General features: G+C 63.1%; 1 protein-coding gene across 2 annotated transcripts; it reads right to left on the bottom strand.

Moving 5' to 3' along the window:
• Nucleotides 1-302: 302 nt before the first annotated feature.
• On the bottom strand, nt 303-10,413 carry CDK4 (cyclin dependent kinase 4). 2 transcript variants are annotated; one of them, XM_030554594.1, is made up of 8 exons: nt 10,363-10,413; nt 9,226-9,459; nt 7,093-7,228; nt 6,544-6,711; nt 4,884-4,993; nt 3,812-3,862; nt 1,717-1,852; nt 303-1,185 (listed from the first exon to the last, which is right to left on the bottom strand). In XM_030554594.1, the coding sequence occupies exons 2-8, from the start codon at nt 9,441-9,443 to the stop codon at nt 1,093-1,095; spliced, it is 912 nt and encodes a 303-aa protein (XP_030410454.1). In that variant the 5' UTR covers nt 9,444-9,459; nt 10,363-10,413; the 3' UTR covers nt 303-1,092. The 2 variants fall into 2 exon arrangements, with proteins under 2 accessions (XP_030410454.1, XP_030410453.1); XM_030554593.1 differs by lacking the exon at nt 10,363-10,413 and adding an exon at nt 10,020-10,083.
• Between the last annotated feature and the right edge of the window lie 253 nt (nt 10,414-10,666).

Below are 10,666 nucleotides of genomic sequence, written 5' to 3'. Positions count from 1 at the left end.
TCTGGCCCCCCGCTGCAGCCTGGATGGATGCTCTGGGAGCAGGAGGCGTGGTTCTGCTCACTGCCGCAGAGGAAGGGGTGTCCACTTTCTGGGGTCGACAGCCCACCCCGGATCTCAGGCCCAAGGGCGAACAAACCAGTCAAGAGCAATGAGGGGCGATGCCCAGCTGCCTCCACTCCAGCGACCCTGTAACCTACCAGTGTCACTGGGGCAGCAGTGATCAGAGGAAGGGGACCTCTGACCCCCACATGACTAGGGGCGCGGTCTTGGCTTCTCAGTCGCATCAGTCAAACCCAAGACACTTTCAGGCAAGCCAAGTGACAAAGCAGGCTGGGGTGGGGCCACACGCCAGGGCAGCCAGGTCTGCCTGGGTGCTGCCCTCCCATCCCCCTGCCTTCCCTTTATTGGACTCTTACCATGTTTAGAGCCGATTTAAAAAAAAAAAAAAGTGTCTGAGAAAAATCATTATAAATATAAACTGTCGATCCCTGGCCCCGGGGGGAGTACCCCCCCCCCCGGGATTCCCCAGTCCACCCTCAGGGAAGCAACTCTCACATGTGCACCAAGAATGGGGCAGTTCGCCCTGGCCATGGCCCTGGCAGTAGAAAAACCGCGCGTGAATATTTCTTGTAAAAAACCCCCCACCTGCCCCAAGTGTGGGGAGTGGGAGGGGCCTGTCGTGCTGCTCTCAGCCCCTCGCTAGGGGGGTGGGAAGAGCTGAGACCAGCAGCAGGAGGCTGGAATGCGATAAGGCAGCAACAGTTATCTTGTAAACGGTTACAAAAGGCTACTCAAAGTGTCCGTGAGAACTCGGGTGAGGCCCCGCCGGGCCCCCTCCCAACACAAACTGACCTTCAACAGAGCTAGGCCTGCTCGGGGCCAGGCACCTATTGGGGGGGACGGGAGACGCCATCGGAATCCCGGCATCCCTGGGGAGGAGGCGTCTCGTTCCCTGCTCAAGTCTGTCTCCATGTGCGTGGGGCAGGTGCAGGGGACTGAACGTGAGGAGGGGCCGTGGCTGCGGGTGCAGAACTGGCACTATCCCGAGTCCTCCGTTGGGTTCCCGTGGAGGGGAGAGGGGGTGCTGGGGCGTTACCCCTCCACCAGGCTCTTGTCCTGGAGGTAAAGGTGACGCAGTGCGTTGAAGGCCGAGATCCGCTGGTAGGGGTTAAAGGTCAGCATCTCCTAGGGAGGAGAAGAGAAAGGGTTAAATGGGACGGACCCCCACCCTACCCCCACAGAGAGGGACTTTGGGGCTAAGCCTCCCCACCCAATGGATCAGCTGGGGGCCAGCTGAGTTAACTGGGTGTTCAAAGAGCGAAGGGCGAATTAACAGGACCCTGTGTCCTGTCCCCCCTCCCCGACCCGCAGCCCCCAGCGCTCCCAACCCCAGACTCCCCACCACACAGCTCTGCTGGTGCTCCACAATCCCGATGCACAGCCGCCTGCTCTCCCAGCACGGCATGCTCCCCCCGGCTCTGCTGATGCTCCTGGGCATGTCATTTCCTGAGTCAGCCGACCCCACGGACTGGTTTTGCGGTGGGAACAAACACGGACCAGGCCTTTGTCTCTCCAGGCAGCATCAGCAGCTCTAGGAGCTCGGACGCAAAGCCCAGAGGGCTCCAGAGGGCCCCCTCACCAATTCTCCTTCTCAGGCTGAATTATTGCTGCTTCCCCCCCTTTACTCCCACATCGTCTCCCCCCGCCCCGACCTACCAAGAGAAGCTGTGCCCCCAGCTTCTCCATCTCCGGCACAAACATCTCCACGGGCTGCGGGGAGCGTGCTGTGAAGGCGCAGTGCGGCAGGGCCACGTCCAGGGGCCAGTCATCCTCTGCCGGGAGCCCGATCATGCTGTGGGGGGAGGGAAGAGAATGACTGGGACAGGGCAGCAGGGAGGGGGTGGATTTTGCACAGCAACTGGCACCCAGGCAGGGGGTGGGACATGAGCACTGCTAGCCCAGAGCAGAGGTCCACACAGCCCACTGTCCCATCCAACCAAGGGCAGGAGGAAGGAGCGAGGAACCCTGCCTGGGATGTGAGGGAACAGCGTTTTTCCCTCTGCCCTGAGGCTAAAGGACTCTGATCCCTTGTTTAAAAACAAGCTATTTTTCTCTCTGTCTGTCTCGTTACCCATGGGGGGGAGGGGTCGGATTCTCTTCTGAACCCCGCCAAGCTCTTGGCCTCATGAGCTCCTGTGGCAGTGAGTTCCCCAGGCTAATGCTGCATGGGGTTCCAAGGATACCGGCTTTCCGTTTCCTTGATAAGCCCTTCATGAGCCAAGCCCAGGCTCCCTGACCCACTGGCGACTCGCTGTCCCATCTCCCGCCCCCCCTACACATCCCCAGCCTCTTCAGACAAAAGCCTCTCCCGGCCCAGTTCCGAATCCCTCACCACGAGTCCCAGGATCTCCCCCACCCTGGCTCTCTGCCCCTCCAGCCTTGTGTGATGAACTGGGACTGCTCTTAATGTTTCCTCTAAATACTGCAGGGGTGCCTCAGTTTCCCCTATATATTTCTTAAGTCTCTAGGTAGTGGGATAAGGGGGGTGTAATTGTTGCAGAGCAAAGGGCCAGTGTACATAAATGGCTGACACTGTCTCCTGGCAACTGATGGCCTGGGCCCTTCCCCCCTGCAAGGAGGTAGCTAAAGGTGTTGGAGAACAAAAGAATCAGGTGACCTGGCCCCAGAAAGGGACAAAGCAGAGGAGGAGGGGCTGGAGAGTCAGTTTGGAGCTGGTTGGGGATGAGGAGTGAAGTGCAGACGTGGGGGTCTGGCTCACTGCCCCCCAGAATGGACCCAGCTGAGGGGTCCTGTTCTCTGTACCTACAAGCTCTGTTTTAGCCCGTGTTCCTGTCATCTAATAAACCTCTGTTTTACTAGCTGGCTGAGAGTCACGTCTGACTGCGAAGTGGGGGTGCAGGACCCTCTGGCTTCCCCAGGCCCCCGCCTGGGTGGGCTCGCTGTGGGAAGCGCACGGAGGAACAGAGGATGCTGAATGCTCCAAGGTCAGACCCAGGAAGGTGAAGCCGTGTGAGCTTCTTGCCCTGGAGCCAGTCTGCTCCAAGAGAGGAGACTTCCCCAGAGTCCTGGCTGGCTTCGTAGGGAGCAGCTCCAGAGCGTCGCCCGGGGACTCCCTGACACTTTGTCTCTGCTAGGAACAAAGGGGCCTCTTTAATCCCCACTAAGGTAACCCATGTTCACCAGACTGTTCCCTTACAGCGGCCACTCTCTGGGGCAAGGGCCGTCTCTGTTCTGTCTGCGCAGCGCCGTGCACCAAGGGATCCCGGTCGGTGACTGGTGCTCCTAGACGCTACTGTCCCCTCGGCCCCAGGGTTGAAATGCACATTCTCTCCTCTAGCACAGAGCTGCCCACACCACTGGGCACCAGGCCGCTTGCACGAGGCAGCTCCCTGGACATTCTGCTCCATGCGGCAATAGAACCCCTCGGCCGGTCGCCTCCTGCCTTGGCCCCCCGGGGAGGGAAGCGGGGATGGGAAAGGAGGTCACTAAGCAGCACAAGGTTGGACCCGACCTGATCTTGGAGCACAGCAGGGTGGGTTGGTTATGGAGACGACAAGCTCCCAGCAGCCCCCCCACCCCACAAACTCTTGTGTTTCTACCTCCAGCAGCAGCGCTACACCCAGGCACGCTGCCCCGCCCCAGCAGCTCTCACCCAGGGCTGGGTAGCCCAGTCCCACCCTGGCTCTGCCCTTAGTGCCTCACCCCCCTCCCCTTGCTGAGATCCCAGGGGGCCACCCCTGCCCCCATCCAGCCCTCTCCCGCAAGACACTAGGGAAGCTTCAGAACTTACTCAAAAATCTTGCCCAGCTGGTCGGCTTCTGAGTTGCCACAGAAGAGGGGCCTGCAGGGGAAAGAGGGGCTGGCTGCTGAGCTGAGCGTGGGGTGTGCTCCCCACCGTTAGCCCCCTCCCCTCTCCCTTTGGGGCAGGACTCATATCAGAATCAGAGCCGGGATCTGCTCAGCTGCTCCGTCCCTACCCAGAGGTGGCTGCATGGGCACAGACTCCCACCCATGTCACCCTCCCGTCCACTCAGAGGCCAAAGAGGCTGAACAATGGCAGGAGGGCTTAGGGGGGCCAGTAACAAGGATAGTAACGAGGCCAGGGCCCAACTCCCCCTCCCCCAGCTAGCCATGACCTGCCCAGAAGGGGCCTGCTGGGCACCAGGGCGTCAGCCTCATTATCACACATCCCCCCACCCCTGGAGAGGCCCAGAGCTGAGCCCACAAGGCCGGGAGGGGAGATCTGGCAGCACGGGGCCCCTCCCTGTCTATCAGCACAGAGCCCAGCTGATAAGCCTAGTGTGGGGGGGGGAATAGTTCCTGGCTCAGCCCTAATTGTCTCCCAGCTGGGCTTGCTAAGCTACGGCAAGGGGCTGGGGGGGAGGGGGAGAGGGGGAATGCAGAGACCAGCAGGTGGGCTCCCCACCATGGGCTGCCGCCAGCCGGAGGCCAGAGTCAACCCAGCCATGCCCATCCTAGTCCCCAGCAGGGCCACGTTACCGCAAGGCAGCGTGACCGACTGGTCGGAGCAGGGGCCTGGGAGTCAGGGTTCCTGGCTGTGTGAGATGTCAGGCAAGACGCCTCCCGCCCAGAGAAGGGACCTGGCAAGACCAACCCCCTGGCATCAAGCACTTTGGGGTCCTGAGTTAAGTGATGCTGGGGAGATGCCAACCTGGGGGGTTGTGGGTGGGTTTCCAGGTTATACATGGATGTGCAGTCAGGCCTACCCACACCACACACAGCCACGCCCTCACCCGCCCGTGCCCACACCACCCAGTGCCAACCCTGTGTCTGCAGGAACTCCATTGCCCGCACCCCAGCCCTGCTCAGCACCCGCCAAGCTCCTCCCCACGCACACTCACTTTCGCCGGAACATCTCAGCAAAGATGCAGCCAACGCTCCACATGTCCACGGGGGTGGCATAGGTCGATTGGAGCAGCACTTCCGGGGCGCGGTACCACAAGGTAACCACCTGCACGGGCACAGTCACATGGGGGGGGTGCGACAACCTCAAAGGGGCCCTCACAGTTAGGCAGCCCCCAAGGCCACACATCCTGATGCTTCCCAGAAAGAGACTGTGTCCCCATCCCTGGCTAGATGCCTGCTGGGGTTTAGGGCTCCCCTCCCGCAAACAGCTTATGAGTCCCCCATCTCCTGGAGGGAGAGTCTCTCCAGGGCTGGTTGGAAGCTCAGAGCTCCTGATCCCTGCTGGGCAGGAAATGCCTTTAGGTTGAGTGTCCCCACCCGCCAGTCCCACTTCCTGCTTATGGCACAATATTTACCCTACAGATTCCACGCACCCCACTGGCTGAGGGGAAGCAGCATGGGGGCTGCCAGAGACTGCAGCTTCCCCCCTTCCGCCCCCCAGCACAGAGACCCACCACACTGGAGCTCGACTCCGTGGAGACGTGACTGGGTAAACCCCGACAACAGCATCCCAGCAACAGACCCAGCCTGCCCGGGCAGGGCTGCCCCAGGCCCTGCCCCCAGGTGCCCCAAGAGCTGAAAGTTAACAGCTTGGAGAACCCTAATTTCTCTCAGCCCTCAAGCAGGGCAGGGGCCCTCAGACTAGGCCCTGGATCTCCAGCCCCGGGAGAAGGAAGAGCTGCTGAGGCAGGCCCCCTTGCTGCTCACACAGCCATGAGCTCCAGCTATACCGTGCCCCCCACCAGGGTTCTTGGACCCCCCAGCCCAATAAGGGCCCTGGGAGCCCAGCCCAATGATGGCTGAGTGCGCCCAAGCCTCTGCCAGGTTCCCAGCACACCCCGCTCCCAGCAACATCGGCGGCAGGGGACCACTCAGCATGGTCTCCCCGGGATCCCCCCTAGGATGACCGAGGTCCTGATTCTATAGAGACAGTCCCAATTTTTGCGTCTTTTTCTTATATAGGCTCCTATTACCCCCACCTCCATCCCGATTTTTCACCTTTGCTGTCTGGTCACCATAATCCCCCCACGGGTGGTGCCCTGTAGAAGCTGAGTGAAGATCCCACTGATGGGGGTAACTGGGAAGCACTCATGTCTGGGCGGCTCCGAACCCTGGGGAAATCCTCTCTTTGCAGCAGAGGGGGCACCCAGCGGGCTGCTGCCCCATCTGCTCGGAGCACTGTGTGGGCTCAGACAGTGAGAGCAGGCCAGGCCAGGCCGGCCTGGGGAAGGAGCCCGTCGCCCAGCACAGGATCTCCGGCTTGGGGCCGGGCCGGCACCTCTGGTGGAAGATGCCCGCAGCAGAGGATGAGGCAGCAGGCAGTCACCCTCCAGTGACTCAGGCTCACGAGGCTCCCAACTTGCCATCCCCACCCACGGCAGCGGCTCTCCCCTCCCCACAGTGGCAGGAGCCTCAGCACCAAGGGCAGAGTATTCCAGGAGGGAGCCAGGCATCTGCATCACAGGCACAAGTGCGGGATGGCAGGGGGCCTGGGGACCAGCAGGGGAGGAGGCACCTCAGCATTTCCAAGCCAGGCTCCATGAACCAAAAGCTGCTCCTGTCTACCCCCTCCACACACATAGGCCGAGTGCTCACCACAGGGGTCAGGGCCATCTGGCAGCTGTAGATCCGGGCCAGGCCGAAGTCCGCCAGCTTCACTTGCCCACTGCTAGTCACCAGGATGTTCTCCGGCTTTAGGTCGCGGTGCACGATGCAATTGGAGTGCAGGAAGTCCAGGCCGCTCAGGAACTGGCGCATCAGATCCTGGCCGAGCAGGGGGAGAGCGCAGGGTCAGATTCCCCGCCTACCCCAGCAGCACAGGTGGGGCGGGGACCAGGGATACAGGACAGGAAGGACCCTCCTGGGGCATCGAGTCCAGCCCTGGAGCCTGTCATGCCATCCGATTCATGGTCTTTTGGCTTCACTAGCTCGTCCCTCCCCTGGGCTTCCCCCAGCTGTACAGATGGAGAGCAATCAGATGTGTTTAGGCCAGGCTGAACCAGCCCAGCTCCTGGAGCCTCCTCTGGGTAAGCAGCTCTCCCCTCCCTGATCACCCTAGCAGCCTCTGTCACGAGGGCAGTGGGTACCGCGGGGCGGGAGCACCCCCGAAGGTCCCTACAGCCGAGGGCTCGGTTTCCCTCGTACCTTTATCTTCTCCACTGGCAAGCCAGGGGCCGGCGCCTTGTCCAGATACGTTTTCAGGTCCTGATCCACGTGCTCGAACACCAGGGTCACCTTGGTCTCGCGCTCCGTCCGGGTGGTGGCGCAGACGTCCATCAGCCTGCGGGGCGGCGGAGAAGTGAGCTTGGCGGGGGCTGGGGATCTGAGTGCAGGAGGGAGGGGCCAGGCAGGGGTCTGACTGACACATGCTCTGCTGGAAGGGGGCTCCCGCCTGCAGCTGCAGAAACTCACCAATCCAGCTCAACACAACACGAAGGACTGGGGCTGTCTGGGCCCAAGGCGGGACAGATGGGGGCCAGGGACCCCCCCCAGGCCCATCTAGAGAGATGGTTCACAGCTCTGCCAATGCCCCTCAGTCCTGACCTGCAGCCCCCTGCTAACCCAGCCCCCTCCCCCCCCGCTCTGCCAATGTCCCTCAATCCCAACGTTCCCCTCTCCTGCTCCCCATGCTTCATATCACATGGTAATTTGGGGACACGCTTCCTGAGCCCCTGTTCTGAGCATGTCCCTGAGCTCACAGCATCAAACCACCCCCACCACCACCAATAACAGAGCTGCAGCCAGTACCAGGCTGATTCGATTCCCGAGCTGCAGATCCTACCGCCAGATAGCCCGAGGCAGGGCTGGAGACTCTTATCTGGCTAACTCAATCAGCAATTCCTGGGGCCCCACTGCTTCCTGGAAGCTAATCAGCGCGGGACAGGGAGCTCCTTCCCCCACTGCACCCCCGTACTGCCCTCTGGCTCACAAAGGCTGGCAAGGGTCTGGGAACTGCCTGGGAAATGGCTGGGCCGGGCTCACGTGTAGACAGAATGCGACAGAACCGGCCCCTGCAAGCTCCTCTGACAGGGGGAGCCGTAGAGCCGAGGGCAGCAGTGTCCCCACTCCTGGAGATCACTTGGGGGCAGTGTGCCAGGGCCTGGCCCTTCGCAGTGGGGTCGGGACAGCTCCACTAGCCCCTCTCACCATAGGAGGCCACCAGGGAGCTAAACGCTTAAAAAGCTACGGTCCCTTGAGATGCGGCTGCCCTCAGTCCCCAGCGCACCCCTGCCCCGCCGCTTCTCCTGCCTCCCGACACCCACTCCCCTCCCCAATGGCTTGCCACTTGTCCCACCAGCCCTGCCCCCATCCCCTCCCGCCAAGGCCCTGCTACCGAAGCTGGATTTTTAGAAGCTCCCGAAAACGTCTCAATTTACCCCCCGAGCGTCTCGTCCAGCTGGGAGAGGGGCAGGACAGGGACCCCACCCACCAGTGACCTCCTTCCCTGGAGCTCTCCTGCCATCACCCCAGTGTTTCTGTAAAGCCAGCAGTGCCCCAGGCTGGGGTGGGCCGGACCCCCAGCAGAGCGGAACCGGCTGGCAGAAAAGCCCTAATGCACCAGGCCTATAAACACCTGGGGGCCAAGGCCGGGCAAGACTCAGAGTAGCTCTTGAGCCTCCTCCCCCACCCCCAGCGCAGGTGGGCCCCTCGGCGGGAGGACAGACATCCTCTGCCAGTGGAAACCCGCCCGGTTGCCAGCCGAGCCATCCCGCGGCCCAGCCCCGGCGCCGGCGTTTCAGAACTTGCAGGAAGGAGGCAGCTCCCAGGCCACCGCGGCTCAATTCCTAGAACCGGCCGCACATTTCCCAGAGCTGGAAAAACGAGCGCAAAGCGGCCTGGGGCTGCTTCCAGCTCCCAGGGATTAGCTCATACAGGAAGAGAGGCCCCAGAGAGCAGGGCAGGGTTCTGTCCCCTGCATGGCCACTCCAACCTCCCAAGCAGGCCTAGCCGTGTGCCTCCTACGCAGACCCCGATTGGGGACCCCTCCCCACTTCTTGTCTCCCACCCACGCCCCCAAGCCTCCTTTTCCTTTCTACCCACACCCCCAAGCCGGGGGGAGCCCCCCCCATGGGATACTGATTCCCCTTCTTGCACAGCCTGGGGCCTTTATCCCAGAGGGAAGTGGCTGTTGGGTCCCCAAAACCAAACTCCCTCCAATGCAAATTAAGCGCCCGCCAGCCCCCGCCCCACGTGACGGGGCACCACGTGCAAGCCCTCCCTGGGTCTCGGCTTCCCCCCAGCCCTCCCCCATCCGTACAGCCGCCCCCAGCGCCTCACCGGACGATGTTGGGGTGGTCGAAATGCTCCAACCGCTTAAGCAGAGCCACCTCGCGCACGGTGGAGAGCGGCAGCCCGTTCTCGTTGGTCTGGACGCGCACGTTCTTGAGGGCCACGAACTTGCCGCTCTGCAGGTCCCTGGCCTTGTAGACGGTGCCATAGGCGCCGACGCCGATCTCCGCCACCGGCTCGTACTGCGCCCGCATCTCCTTCGCCATCCTGGCTCCACGCCGGCTAGGAGGGAAGGGGACGGCGGGTTAGGCAGAGACTCCGGCAGAGGGGATTATGAACGGTTAGCAACCTCGCCTGCTCCCTCTTGCACCCCACTGCCCAGCCCGCCCCCCCTCACTCAGATACCCTGTCTGCTCCCCCGCAGCTCAATCCCCTGCTATTGGATCCCATGCCCCCCCTCCCCACCTAAGATAGATGTCACCTTCCACCCTAGCCCACCCCCAAAACATACAATATGGGGCTCCCGCAGCAGAGCCAGGGCGACCCCACAACTGCCCAGCACCTGGGACCCTGAGCGACCCCAGAAAGGCTGCCCCACCACCTCAATAACCCTACCACAGACCCCCCCCACACCTACACACACATTACAGCTGTCCCATGCCACCCTAAAAATGCACCGACCCCGCCATATCCACAGCCACCCTACAACAGCAGCGACCTCGGCCCCAGACCCCTTGGGCAGCCCTACAAGGGCACCCACGTGTGTGTGTGTGTGGGAGGGGAAGCACACGACGCGTGGGGCCCAGCCCCCATGAGCGACCCTACAATAACAGACACCCCACCTGGCCATTTCAGCGCAGAAACCCTGCTCCGGCGCCCTGGGCAGAGGGAGGCTCCGGGCAAAGGGCTCGCCCCACCCCGGTCCCACCCCCCCGGCCAGGGCCAGCCCTGCCCCCACCGGCTCGCACCATGTGCTGTGGGGGAGGGGAGGGGAGGGGAGGGAGCTGAACTGCCCCTCCCCTGGGAATCCCCATGGGGATCAGCACCCCCCCCCGGCAGGGGCTAACTTGGGGGGCAGTGCGGGGGGGGGCAGAATTCCCAGGCGGGGGGGCTGGCAGGGGGGCCGCGGGGGGGCTGTGGGGAGGCGGGGCCCGGGAGGGGGAGGTGGGGGGGGCGCGGACTCACCCCGAGGTGGCAGCGCAGCGGTCGGGGCCGGGGGCCGCGGGTGTCGGCGGCGGGGCCCGGGCGGGGGCGGGGCCGGAGGACCGGAACCAGCGAGACGGGCCGGCTGGAAGGTCGATGGAGCAGCCCCCTCCCCCCACTCGCCCGGACGCCTGGGTTCCTGGGTGCCGTGGGGGGAGCCCGGACTCCTGGGTTCCGTGGGGCGTGGAGAGCCCGGACTCCTGGGTTCCTTGGTTCCGTGGGGGGAGCCCGGACTCCTGGGTTCCTGGGTGCCGTGGGGGGAGCCCGGACTCCTGGGTTCTGTGGG

The sequence above is a fragment of the Gopherus evgoodei genome, chromosome 3 (assembly GCF_007399415.2).
Source record: "Gopherus evgoodei ecotype Sinaloan lineage chromosome 3, rGopEvg1_v1.p, whole genome shotgun sequence".
Taxonomy (NCBI): Eukaryota; Metazoa; Chordata; order Testudines; family Testudinidae; genus Gopherus; species Gopherus evgoodei.
Note: the sequence above shows the minus strand (reverse complement) of the source record. Positions and strands in the feature narration are given on the sequence as shown.